General features: G+C 41.8%; 1 protein-coding gene across 4 annotated transcripts in view; it reads left to right on the forward strand.

The window, feature by feature from the left end:
• Positions 1–14,454, forward strand: part of LOC135189282 (NHS-like protein 1) — a 114,697-nt gene that overhangs the window by 67,710 nt on the left and 32,533 nt on the right. For all 4 annotated transcript variants that reach the window (XM_064169460.1, XM_064169462.1, XM_064169461.1 and 1 more), the window contains exon 3: positions 9,967–10,094. In XM_064169460.1, the coding sequence (XP_064025530.1) occupies positions 9,967–10,094 (128 nt within the window). The remainder of the gene's footprint in view (positions 1–9,966; positions 10,095–14,454) is intronic.

Below are 14,454 nucleotides of genomic sequence, written 5' to 3' on the forward strand. Positions count from 1 at the left end.
TTCAAAATAATACTAATGATTTTTTTGCCCCTTAAACCAGATTAATGTGTTTTCTTAATGTTTGTTATAGAAGTCAGTATCAGTAGGAAGATTTAGCTGGAAGGTTATTGAACCTCACCCCATTTCAGATCTGTGCCTTAAGTGGAGAGAAGAAATTTCAGCTGTTACTATCTGTGTGTTCTCTTTGTTTCAGTGCTAGGTAGAGCAACTTCTGCCACAACATCAGACTTTAGATTGTTTCCTTGTTTGCTTTTCTTCCTCTTTCCTCTCTTAGATGGGGTGTTATACATGCTAGTTTGCAGCATTTTAGGTAGCTTTAATTTTACCAGTAAGTGTCCTAGGAGGAGAATAAAAAAAACCAAAACTATAAAAACTCAGTTAATTTTATTGCATTAGCTGTGTTCTGTTGTCTAACAAAGAGCAAATACCTGTTAAAATGCTAGAGAAGGAGAGGAGCAGGGAGCTTGATTTTAATGCCAGCATCAAACGTGCAAAAGGAAGAAAGGAAACTGTTAAACTTAAGGCATCTCATCACCAGTACATGTAGCAATATAACATGCTTTTGTGAATTTAAATTAAGACAAACAATGATAATTATTTTAGGCACTCCCCAGAGACAGCTTGTTAACAAATATAATTTGTAATGGCATTGCATTTTGGTGCCATTAGAAGGGTTTTCTGTGCGACTAGATCATACAGATTATCTGGGGAATTACGAATGGGATCAAATGTATTTGTTTTTTAAAAGCTTCAAGAAAAGAAAAAGGAATTATCAGTGGGTTTGCAGTGACTTAACCTTGTTAAAGATATTTTCACAGTGCAAAGTTCACTTTAGTTTGGGTCCTTCTTAAAGACTTGCATCTGATTTGAACCCTTGAAAATAAATTATCTGCATCCTTGCTTTACTTCAGTGTTGCGCTTTTATGCCCCCTTCCTGGTGTTGCTGAGCCCTGAAGTAGCTTGGAGATGCTGATCTGGAAGGGTGGGTTTCCCAGCCTGACTGGGCCTGCAGTTCCCATGTCAGAACATCCTTCCCAAGGAGAGTGTGCACTCATGCACTGGTGGGGAATAGACCTAACATAAATACATTTGATTGCTTTCAGTTAGACTTCTCGAAGTCTCCATTCAAGAGACTTCTCCATCACAAACAGCCCTCTGTTAAGGTTACCTTCTTCCTATGGAGAAACATACTTGTTTCTGGGAAACTCCACACGGCATGTGTCCTTAAAAGCTACTTGTGTAGCTGCCCTTGGCTGCTTATTCAAGAGATGGAACCTACAGAACAGTTTTTTAAAAGTCTGATAAAACTTTCTTGTTACTCATCAGATAAGAAGGCAATGCAGTAAATGATTAAGTTTTGCTGGTGGGTTAAAAACTTGACACTTTATATGGCACTTGCATTGTGGAGGAAGTGTGTTGGGTACCAATGTTCACTATCTCCAGGCTGATAAAAATAAAGATCTAGAAACAGCAATACAAAATTCATTTTAGAGGTGGAGAAGGGAATAGTAAGGAAAGGATCTGTCCTGACAAAGGCTAGTACTAGCCAGAACATCTATATCAAACTGTTGAGCAGAAGCTTTTTTCAGCTGGGCTGTTATGGGTAGTACATCTGTTGAAATTCCTGACCCATTAAACCAGGAGTCTGAGCAAAATAGTGCACTGAATATATCACAGCTGAAGTTCATGAACTTGCTTTGCAGTCAGCCTTGGTGTAACAACTGAACTGTAACAAGTGCATCATTGCTATGGCTTTGCAACATATTTTAAAGCTTTGATATAGAAGTACTCTCTGTGATATTTAAGTTCTGCAGATGATATGGGGATTTATACATTTAAGGGAAATGGGATTTGATCCAGGCTGAATGAATTTTTGGGAGGACTGCAAAGTAACAGAGGCAAGCTGTCTGCCTCGTATTTAGATCCAGAGACAAAAATAGATACTTCACTGGAGTTAAATTGAGTTGTCTTCTTTAAAAAGTCACATTTGGCTTTAGCATGAGATACTTGTTGAAAACAACAGGATTGCCTTTGTTCAGCTCTGCTTTTATACAACTTGTTTCATCCATACACAGAGACCTGTGCATTCTTACCCCCAGTTCCAAATGAGATAGTCATAAGGAGGCACAGAGTGAAAGGTAGTAATTTTAGTTAGCTTTACTAACCAAGAAGACCTTTGAGCTATGGTGTCTGTTTTAATTACAGTCCCAGGCATAGTAATTGTAAATAAGCTCTTTATCTTGAAAAGTTACCTCCCTGAAATTCCTAGTTAACTCTGTAGGCAGAGTTAACCCTGGTTTTATTGACATCTTGCTATAGCACTGCAGGCAGGCAGAGAGGCAACTGCACCCAATTCTGTCCCAGTTTGGTAGGTGTGCTTAGAGCATGTCTCAGTGTGCACCAGTGCTGCTAGTACCAGACAAATGTACCTCTGACTGCTGCATTTCAGGTGACAGTCTTCTTGTGAAACGTTCAGAGCATGTTCTTCAGAAGCTGGAGATTCAGCCTGTGCTCACCTTATTCTTAAAGATTTCTAATTTGTACCTCCTGAAAAGTGCTTCAACTTGCAGCAGTTTGTTTTCAGCAGCTGTTGGATGAAAAGCCTATTATCTTCAGAACTAATGATGTTGAAACCCCTGTTGTATTCTCCTGCTTCTCATGAAAAGAGATGGCCACAGCACTGGACCAAGCATTGGTCATTCCTGGTGTGGGAGGGGTAAGAGTTGAGGCACCCCAAGTTCTCCCTTAGTTGTTTTTATCCTAAGATGCTTCACTATGTGTATGTATGCTGCAGACAAAGTGTAACTACCTATTTGGACCTTTAATTTAGGAGGCATGTACATCAATTGTGTTGTTTCTCTCTACAGATAGAAGTTCTTGACTGAATCTAATCCAAAATTATTTGCTTGGGTGAAGCAATGTCTGGTAGGAAATTCCAGGTCTTCTGACATCCATACCAGTCTGTCAGAAGCCCACGAGGTCATATTTGCTTTAGTTCAACTGGACAAACAAACTTAAAATATGCATGAGGTAAATCAAAGTGCTCTGCACTTATTTATCAGCTTTGGAACAGAAGGGTCTTTTAAAACAAAACCCATCAATATTATGCACATCCTGATTATTTAGTTGCTATGTGACCTGCAATGTAACAGGTCATCCCTTTGTCAAAGTTTTCTTTTATAAGGCAAAAGTGTGCTGGGGTCTGTTTGGGGTTAGGTGTAATGTTTAAAAGCAACTTATAAGGCAGTGTTTGTGGTTGTGACTTAGGGAGGAACAAGGTGTGTGGGTATATATGGAAGGGATTGACTACAATGTTTGAAGACAGGGAGGGAAAAAAAGGATTTCTGACCTCAGGGAGTAGAACAGTTTTTGTGCAGTGAATGAATTATAGAATCAGCCAGGTTGGAAGAGACCTCCAAATTCATCCAATTCAACCTAGCACCCAGCCCTAGCCAGTCAACTAGACCATGGCACTAAGTGCCTCACCCAGGCTTTTCTTGAACACCTCCAGGGATGGTGACTCCACCACCTCCCTGGGCAGCCCATTCCAAAGCCAGTCACTCTCTCTGCTAAGAACTTCCTCCTAACATCCAGCCTAGACCTTCCCTGGCACAACTTGAGACTGTGTCCCCTTGTCCTGTTGCTGCTTGTCTGGGAGAAGAGACCAAACCCCACCTGGCTACAACCTCCCTTCAGGTAGTTGTAGACAGCAGTGAGGTCCCCCCTGAGCCTCCTCTTCTCCAGGCTAAACAACCCCAGAAATGGGGGTTGTTGAAATGGATAAATGTGTTTCAATTTTCTGGTCAGCAGATTTATGTCTGTAGTTGACAGTTTAGCTGACTGTTGATGTTTATAGCCTCTCTCTAGTAGTACGAAATAAAAGGAGGCGAGTAGGGGAATCCCCTTCTACAAAATACAGGTTACAGCATGAAAGCTTCTGCCATAAAGTTATCCTGCCTTTAGCTGAGAAAATTTTTAAGCATGCAGATGCAGCTGCCAGCTGGTCCCTTGTCCCTTCTTGCTGACAAGGAGACAACAGGGTATAGTGCAAAGGCAAGCAAAATGTGTACTGATCCTTCCCCTTTCTGTGCTGGGTGCTCTCTACCTCGGAGGCTTCAGGCAGCTCTGCTAGGTAGATGTAAGTCTTTTCCTCTCTCTGGGAAGCTGTCTCTTATCTGACTGACATTGGGGTTTAGCAATTAGTCTGAAGTTTCAGGTGCTGTTCTTTGATAGGAGGAGAATTCAGATGTTTCTGGGCTGTTATCTTTCTGTCTTTGGTTGCTTGACCAATTCAGTGAGATGGCTAGTGATGCCAAGGAAGTCAGAGCTGTTCAGATGTCTGAATAACCTCCATGACAAGTTTCCAAGTTTACACCTGTAAATATTGTGGTAGCTTAATTCTTTAGCTGTTGTCTTTAATGGTTAACTCATAAATAATTAGAAACAATGCATGCAAGAGTGTGCCTGAAGTGTTTATGTGTGGATGTGGACAACTACAGAGCTTAAGACCTGATCTTGCAACAGTCACATGAGCAGTGTTTGCTTATACAAGTAATCTCATTAAGGCTAATTTACTGAGTGGTGACTGCATTTCAGCCCTAAGGCCTGGAAGACTGGTCCAGAGTAGTGTCAGGAAGCTGTGGCTCTGCACTGCTGCTGAGGCTGTACCTTGGGGAGGTGTTCCAGGCTCAGATAGGGTCCAGCCCTGAAAACCAGCCTCTGGAACTTTTCATAGAATCATAGAATCAAGCAGGTTGGAAGAGACCTCCAAGATCATCCAGTCCAACCTAGCACCCAGCCCTGTCCAATCAACTAGACCATGGCACTAAGTTCCTCATCCAGTCTTATTTTGAACACCTCCAGGGATGGTGACTCTACCACCTCCCTGGGCTGCCAATGCTATTTCTCCCTGCAGCCATAGCAATATATGGTGCCCAGACCCTGGCAGGGAGAAGCATAGTTTTATGAAGAAGCTCATGAAAAATGACACTTTGCCTTGCACAATTAATTTATGATAAAATAATTTTTTAAAAGGGAAAACTTCTGATTATTACCATGAATCCATCTGCTTTTTACCACTTCTGCTGCTGGCAGGATAATGCATTTTCCTTCATATCAAGTTTTAAGATATTGCAGCTAGTTTGAGTGTTAGGAAGCTCATCAGGAATGAAGAGGAGAAAGGCCAATGCATCCATCCCCTCCCATCAAACTCAGCCTTCCTTCTGTCTAGGAGCAATGTGCTGTATAGGTCTAACTAAGCAGACAAGGTAAATGTTAATCCTGGTTTTCCACAGTAATACCATGTCAGACGAATTACTGAGGTATCAGTGCTGTGCCTTCTGTTCATTCTGGTGATTTGTGGATCAAGTTATCATGTAAGAATGTGGCTTTGAGTTGTTGGAAAAGCAGTAAATCACCTCTGTATGTGAGACTCACAACTGTGCATTACCAGCTCAGGGCCAAATGCATTTATGTACTAGTTCCCCATATGAAATGGAGAGAAGATCTGGGCTGAGAGGCTTGAAGGTATTTTCATACACTGGGTCTCACTGCCTGTCACAGAGCCCATAAGCTTTTACATAGAGGGGTCAAGTTATTCTGAGCAGAGCTGAATCCACTGCCTGTGGCTCAGAGTGATGAATCACTGTTGGTTTACTTGTACCCTTGCTCTCAGCATGGTGCTACTGGTGCCTGCCCTTTCCCCTGCTTATTTAGTGGGAGGGAAATGAGCAGAAAAGGGTGATGCAGACGCCTGTTGTTAGTGAGAAGCATGTCCCCAGCATGCCTGTCTGATGCCAGGATTTAGCAAAGCCAGTGGCAGTGCAGTCCCGAGGGGGCATGCGGATGGTTGGATATATCATATGACAGCTCTAACACATTGACTTCCATCTTCCATGTCCTGGACAGCAGATCTACCCTGTTCTAATAACTGTAGAAATCATGAGGGGGCCTTCAAAAGGCTTTTGACCGCATTTCCCATGCACTTTCTTCATGCTTAACTAAAACCACTCTGTGAACAACAAAACTCAACTTTAGGCAACATTTCCTTCTCTGGGAAGGTTTTAGCTTGTATGATCTAAGTGTGGGTAAATTGTATTGTAATGTAATCTGACTAGCAGCATTTTAAACAATATTATGATGCAGAAGAAAACAGGAATTTGAAATGTAATGTATCATCAATATAGGAGGAGAAGGACAAGAACTGATCTGTGATTTTACCTAGCCAGAAAAGCATTTGCAGGGCTGATGACAGGCAGCACCCCTGCACACTCATCCTCAGAAGCACCTGGGAGATGGAGGGAAGGATGTTGTATCTTTGTGCTATAATGCTGCCAAGTTCAGCCACTGATTGCAATTGGCTCTTCCCTGGGCTTTCCAGGTGAATGGTCAGTGTTTGTGTAAATGGAACTGCTTCACCAGGAACACAACAATATTATTGCAAGAGACACTACCTGGAGTAATGTGCTTAGCTCTGGGGTGTTTAGTGTAAGACAGACATGGACCTGCTCAAGTGGGTGCAGAGAAGAGCCACAAAGATGATCAGTGGGCTGGATCACCTGCCCTGTGAGGACAAGCTGAGAGAGTTGTGTTTGTTCAGCCTGGAGAAGAGAAGGCTCCAGGGAAACCTTATCACAGTTTTCCAGTACTTAGAGGGGGCCTACAGGAAACATGGTGAAGGACTCTTTAGCAGGGAGTATGGTGATAGGACAAGGGGTAACCGTTTCAAGTTGGGAAAGGGTAGATTTAGATTAGATATAGGGAAGAAATTTTTTACTGTGAGGGTGGTGAGGCACTGAAACAGAGTGGCTGGAGAAGTTGTGGATGCCCTCTCCCTGGGAGTGTTCAAAACCAGATTATATGAGGCTTTGAGCAACTTGACATAGTGCCTGCTTCTGGCAGGGTCATTTCATCTGAACCTGTTCTGTGATTATGTGATGTTGAGTGTACTCCATGTGCTGCAGAGTTGAACTGTCAGACACATCTTCTGGAACAGGTGTTTGTGTCCTGCCTGGTGCAGTCTCCTAAAGTTTGCCCCTGCAGTTCTTGGATAGAGATATGGAAAGGCTGCTTTGCATGGTAGATAATGGCATCTCTGCTGCTGAATCTAAGAGCTTTTATGGCCTTGGCTCACATTCTTAAAACTGAAGCTTATTAACAACTGGAACTGGCTGTATCTTTTTATTCCCCAGTCAGCTTTCAGTCTCTGAAATAACCTGCATAACTGCAAGAACATTTTTGCTAACAGTGTGTGTTGTTCCTCCTCCCTGTTGGGATTGTAGGGATAGAACAAGGTGTTGCTTCTCTGTGAAAAAGGAAGCATGTCTGGAATCTTTCCTAGAGTATGAGCGTTAAGGTTCTTTTTACATTTACAGCCCCAGTGTTTCTCTGGGAAATGCAAGCCTAATTGCTTACAGAAGAACATATGCACATTTAATAATACTGATGAGAAGAGAGGTGTGTGCCTCCAGCCAGAGCAGTCCTTCAACAGGAGCTGCCACCCTTGGTCTGGCAGCAAGAGTAGCTTCAGTTAGACATAGTCAGTGATTGAGTTTGTGTTGTGCTTGTGGATGGTTGTAAGGAATGGCTAAAAACTCTTCTGAAGTTTGTTGGTCTTGGTTGCCATTCACGGTGTGTTTCCTGCAGCACTGCAAAATGTGTGGTGGCAGTACATAAATAGAGAAAGCTGATCTGGGGGGATGAATCACCTCTGTGTGTTCACCTGGCAGTTGTCTTGCAGCTCTCTTGGCACCTTCAGCAGCATCGTTGTGATAGCTTCTGATGTTACATGGCTCTTGTGTTGTGGGCTTGATCAACTGACAGGATTTTGTTTTCAGTCCACCTCAATTTGTGGTGGACTTCAGACCTTTGGTGTTGACTTGTTTGAGTTTTTGGAGGTTTTATGGGCTTTGTGAAGCACACTACTCATCATCATGATCTCCTTTGTTAGGAGAATAAATAATGTCAAGCAATTAATATCAGAGGGTGCATCTATCATGCACAGTAATAGCCCAACAGCCTAGGGGCATGCAGTGATGCCTGATGTCAAATAATCACAAAACTGGCCAGCCAGCACCCTGGGGCCTTATCTCAAGAACAGGAGGGAAAAAATTACCCTGCATTCTTTTTTACCCTTTAGGCTGTCCTCATATGTTTTTGTGGTGATTAGTGTCTGATCTGAAAATGAAACTTGGCAGTGTTGACAGCTGAGTGCGTTTAACCCATGATACAAGCTAATGCAAGTCTCTGGACTCTGTTGTTCTACTGCAGCCTGCTTATTCCTGTTGATTTGGACCTCAAACCAACAAGCAGCCCATCAAGGTGCTCACGTTTGTGTTATGTGCTGGGTCTGCATGGATCCAGCACTAGATTTGGAAGGGCAGTAGAGGAATTTCACTGTGACTGCCTGCAGCCATTTTTCACCTTCTTGTGAACTGCAGCAGCAGTTTGCTGAATGCGTGCAGTGGCAGTGTACTCAAATGTGCAAAACTGCTGAATGGGGCTACCAACCTTCTGTTCCTGAGGTGCAGCAATTGATCTGGATCTCACAGCCCACTTTAGCCGCCTTTTGTCCTTGAATGGAGAGAAAAGTGAACAGGTTCATGCCATGCTGCCCTTCTTGACCCCAGACAGAAAAGTGATAGGCCAGGATGTATGTCTGGCTCTGGAATTGGGTAGCTGCCAGCCTGCAAGCTTGCCTTCTCAATGTGCATGTGCAGATAACCAGGGAGCCCACACTGACTAAATCCGGGTAGAGCTGTGGCTGCTCTAGGTCAGTTAACCCATCAGTGTGAAGTCCTCCAGACTTCAGCCTTGAAGGCATCTGAGTGTAACAGATAAAACATGTGCTGGAGTTGCAAATTTGAACTCCACTTAATCATTTGCCAGGCAAAAATCTCTCTAAAACCTTGCCCTCAATATAAACATTGCATGTTTTCCAGTTTAGGGGGTATTCAAAAGATCAGGTTAGGGAGACAGGTGATGCAATCACAGGATGTCTTTCTGCAGCGAGTGATGATAAAAGCACTTTGTGTCATGCTAATGCCAGTGTACTGTGCAGAAATTTTGGTTCCTTAGTAATGTACCAAATACTTAATTTTCTTTTTGCTTTCCTCATCTTTCAATGGACTTAGATATCTGCTTGTGGAAATGTAAAGCTAACAGTCTGCCTGGGCTGATGAGTTTACTTCATCTCGATCATTTAATTCTTCCTTATGCTCTGGCGTCTGTTATTCTTCAGCACAATCACACTGAATATCAATTAGGCAAGGAGATGATTGTGGAAAACTTGGCTGAGGGGGATGAGATACAGACTGGGGTTTTGGCCATTTTGAGTGTGCATGCTTGGTCATTTTGAATTCTGTCTGAACTTTGAAAACTTCACTATTGAACTACACGTGCTCTGCAGCAACATGAAATTGTGATGTCCCTGTGATGTGCGTACCTCTCTCCAGAATCACAGTAAATGGTCTCTTCTGCAGGCAGGAAGACAAGTGGTCAGTGCCAAAGTTATTTAGCAGATGGTGCTTGAGTAGTGAGCAACATCATCATTTCAAGTGTAAGGCACATAAAGGGTATCTACCGGCCTGGCAAATGAGACCCCTGGTGTTACTCCCATACTTCCATCTCCCATCCTGCAACGTGCTGCCATCTGTCAAGACATTGAGCCAGGCCTCTGATAAATCTATTTCCTTCTTCCTTCCAAAGCTTTTGCTATCTCCTGGGTTGCACAAAAGCCATGTGTATGCATGCTATGTGTGGGCTTGTCTGTAATGTATGTGAGGGAAGGGGAAACACAAATGCCAGAAATGCAGCTTTGGGTGCTGTCACTTGAGGCAGATGATGGTAACGCATAGTAAACACGTTCAGAAGAGTATTCTGTACTTTTGTAAGTGCTGTTGTACACTCAGTGTAAACAGTAATGGCCCCTGCCATGAATTCATCTCCTCTTTCACTGTCTTTTGACAGAGTGTGACAAGCTGCGACGGGATGGCTACCGGAGCTCACAGTATTACTCTCAAGGCCCCACCTTCTCTTCATCTTCCAGTGCAATCTGTGGAAGCTATCAGGATGATTATGAAGAAATTGAACAAAAGGTAATGGTGGGATGTGAAGTGCTGTAAGGAGTACATACTTGGTGCAGTTTAGCTGCCTGCCATAATACTGTTGAAATAAGTTAGGATTTCTAGATCACAAGCGTGCCTGTTTCTTTGAATGCCAGTGATAGTAGGTCAGCTGGCTTACGCCTCTTAAAAATCCCAGTGCTACTCCTGTGAAGTTCCAGGTGGCAAGATAAAGGTGTGAAAGCCAGAAGGGGGTTGGCTATGATCTGAAGGGAAGACCTTTAGAGTTAAATAGCAGAAAAAGCTATTATCCAGCCATCAGTGTACTCGCGTTGTAACAGCACCCTGTGCACACTTTGAATTACTAATACAAGCAGTTAGGAGGTTTCATTAGGTAAAGGCTTTGTCATATTGCATCACAGCTGTTTTACTAAAGGCATCCAGAAGAGTAAAAGATTGCGCACTAAATAGGGTTCCTCAGCTGTTTTGTTTTCAGTTTGCTTCATGGTTTTCATGTTTATATGCTCACATCTCAGCTCTGGTATGCTTAGCTTAGAATCTAGAAATTAATTAAGCAAGTAATGAAAGACAGTTGAGCACGTGAAGATGTACTGCTGCATACAACAATTTATATATGTTTCAATTACAGAACTATATTTTGCTCCCCTGTTCTTTCCTGAACCTTTTGACCCTGTGGGCTCTGAAAGAGAAGGTAGTTTGGGTGTTGCAGACTGGGGCATTACAGCTGGGATCAATAGGAAGATGCACTCTATCCAAACCTGAAATTGTGGAGCTTCTGGGATTTTCAAGATAGATATTCTAGAATATTTTGCTACAAACTAGTGTTGCTCAGAGAGTGGGAGGATATCCTTGATTGTAACACAGTCTAATTTATTTGAATTGTTACTAAACCATATGTACCTCTGTAGTACAGAGCAAATCAATATCTCTATACAAAGTGTGGAAGTCCTGAGAACTCAGTTTGAAAGATACAGTGTTTTCATCTCTGTTGCTCCCCCAAATAACATTTACCAGACAGGCTCAGACAACTTGGGAGTAAGATGAAGGTATGATTTACAGCAAGCTAAATACATATATATATATATATATATATACACACAAAATATATTTACATGTATTTACAATTGTATCAATGTAGAAATAATACAGAAATAAATCCTCCCCCCATGACAAAGAAAACCCAGAAGGGGCCAATACCACATTCTTCTCTCTCCCCAGACAGAAAACCAGCAAGGCCTCACTTGTTATCTGTTCAGTTGAGATTAGTATGCAGTTATGCACAGAGGATCAGTGGAGGAGGTGGAAGACAGAAGGCAAAGTGAACAGAGAGAAACTGTTTATACATCGCTGTTTTATCCCTCTTAGCAAGCCAATGAATGATAGAGACTTTATTATGCTTTTACATCCAGTGTTATAATTTATTTACATTTTGCACTGAGCTTTCAGGAAAGTCTTGATTCTTCTTATTGGAATTTTCCAGTAATCCTTAAACTACTACATCTGTCCTCCATAGCTTTTCATCACACAATAAAAAGAGTTGTGGAGTATGTACAGCCTCTCATCCAGGTGGTGATTACGTTCTATCTGTGTATTGGCAGCAAATGTTAGAGCATCTTGTTTAGCTGTGTGTGATATCTGCTGGCAGTAAACAGAGAATGTAAAGCACATTCATCCTGTGGAGTGCATTATAATGATAATTTGCAAAACCTTATTGAAACTGGTGGGGTAAGTATTAGCACATTGTTGCTATTGATGTACTTCATATATATTCACAGATACAGTTTATCGACTCCTCCCAGCAAATACTGTGCTGCATATGATGTCTGCACATGGAAAAGTAGTGTAGCATTAAAAAAAATATAAATACACTTTTTTGAAACAATTCCAGTGAGAGCACATAAGCATGACTGAGTTCTTTTAGAGACTAAGAGCTGCCTGTCATGCCTGGTTAAGGGTTTCCTGGAATGCTAACAGTACGGGTTACTAACAATTTTTAATGTGTGTTCTGAAAAAGAGTCCTGCAGCTAATCAGGTTTCACAGATAGGATAGCACTCACATTTTGAATTGGAATCATCTCTTTTCAATATTTTTAGCTGAAAGGATGATTCAGAGCTGTGGAAAAAGAGAGCTGTCAAACTAACAGTTTTGAATGTGACTGATTATCTCAGAAGTTTAATCTTCACCCTGCTGCTCTTAATTTGCTGCTCAAAAAGGCATCAATCCCATGCAAGAGATAGCATGAGCCTCCCTTCATATTGCACAAATGAATGCTTAGTGGTGTCCTTTGACCAGCATCTTTGATTAATTCAGTTTTTTTGTAATTGCCTGGAATTTTGCTCTTGTTTTAAAACGAACTCTTAGCACAACAGATCTCTGAATTTGAATTATAATCCCACTGGTAAAGCGCCAAGTAATTCTATTAACTCTTACGCCTTGAGCAAGTCATATTTCAGCTGTCAGAATAGCTCTTCAGCACCAGTGTGGAACTGGGGTCAGCAGAATCCTGTGACTGAAAATGTGAACCACCACTAGATGAAAGCTATTTTAGTGTAGTTGTCTACTCAAAAAAAAAAGGGAAGCATTTAAATTGTGTACATCCAGCAGCTAATAGTTGAAATTCAAGAACTGAATGACGATAGACGGATGGATGAATAGCTACTTGCTGTTTGGAAATTTGCTCCTCAGTTCACATAACTGCCAACTCCTGTTAAAACTGCATGGCAAGTTCACAGTGGAAACCATCTCTCCACACTCCTTTTGATCTGTCTTTAAAAAAAAAAAAGATCTGTAGCCAGATACTCCACTTGTCTGCCTGCACTGGAGACACTATGAAACTGTGACTAAGTGAATGCAAGAGAAGACCTCAATCTGCAACCATTCTTAGGTTTTGTGGAGGTGAGTGTCTGGCAGCAGAGGGTGGTGATATTCATACCACAAAGTACATGACTCTGTGTGAGTGTTAGAAAATGTCTATGATAAGCAGAATATTTGTTGTTGGAAAGGAAAACCAGTAGGAGAGGCAGGCAAGTTAGCCCAGCTGAAAAGCAAACAAAAGCACAGGAAACTGAAGCCTCTGACTGGTAGCTGGTAGAAAATTTAATGGAAGTATTAGTACTAGTAGCAGTACTACTCTGCTGTGTTGTTTCTTACAAGTTCCATTAATGAATCACAATCCAAGCTCCACTGCAGTACTGATCCTAATTGAGTTTGTTGGAGATTAGATTGTTGATCTGGATTTCACATCTCAGTATCGTGACCAGCGTCCTTCTTGTCGTCTCTTGCATGTCAACTGTTGATGATACACCTCGGGAGCTATTCCTGTCCCTCAGTATTGCTGAAGTTCAGGATAAATTTAGATGTCACTTTCAAACTCTTATTCCCTCTGAGTTCTAAAATGTATGCATTGTGTGTATTAACTGTGTGTGTTAAATGTCTTTTGTGTGGGTTTTTCTTCTCACTTGTTTTTCTTTCCCTTTTTATCGCTCATTCTCTTTGTTTCCTTTTGTCTCACCCAGTCTAGTCTGTTAGACTGCATCTCTCAGTCTTGCCTTAGCGCCTGCTGTAACATGGTTCCCTGGAACAACAAGGTACCTTGCCCACAAGTGGGACCATCCAGCTGCTGTATCTGCAGCTTGATGTGACTTGTAGCATTTAGCATGTATGCAGTCTTATTCTGCTCTTAGCCTTCCGCTGTTGTCTGCTTCTGTTTTCTACTTTAAAAATCACCTAGTCAGCAGGAGAATGCTGTGCCAGGTTTGTTTCCTTTGGTTTTCCCCAATTACTCCTCCTTGTCTGCAGTCAATGTCCTCTGTTTACTTGGTGCACCAAATTTTTTTTCATTTCTTTTTGCCATTTAATATTTACCTTCTTTGAAACCCCTTCCCCAATGAACAATGTATTTTAAATAGCTGTTTCATCTGTTCTTAATTAGTCAAGGAGGACCTTTACTGATTTGCAGTAATGTATTTTTCTTAAATGATGGAATATGAACTACAGAGAATACTTGGTCCCAGACATGAAGCATATCATATCTTTATTCCATCTGTAAAATTGTCTGTGTGCCAAAATCTCATGATATTTTTCTCCAGGTGCTGCCATGTTGTTCATGAATTTTAACTTGACAAAATCTCTGAAGCTTTGAGTGCAAAAACATCTATTTTGCTTATGCATGGGGGAAAAAAATAGATATTTACTACTGTGCTCAGCCAAACTGCTAGTTGTATCTTCAGTATATGTGCAAGAGGCTGCTTAGTGTCATCAGTGAAAACAGATGCATGAACTGTATTGCCTTGAGGAACTTGAGGAGGTCTCATCCAAAACTTTGCTTGATGTTAAGAGGGGTTGAAGCAGGTAGGCACTCTGGTTTGGAGG

This window comes from Pogoniulus pusillus, chromosome 31 (assembly GCF_015220805.1).
Source record: "Pogoniulus pusillus isolate bPogPus1 chromosome 31, bPogPus1.pri, whole genome shotgun sequence".
Classification (NCBI taxonomy): Eukaryota; Metazoa; Chordata; class Aves; order Piciformes; family Lybiidae; genus Pogoniulus; species Pogoniulus pusillus.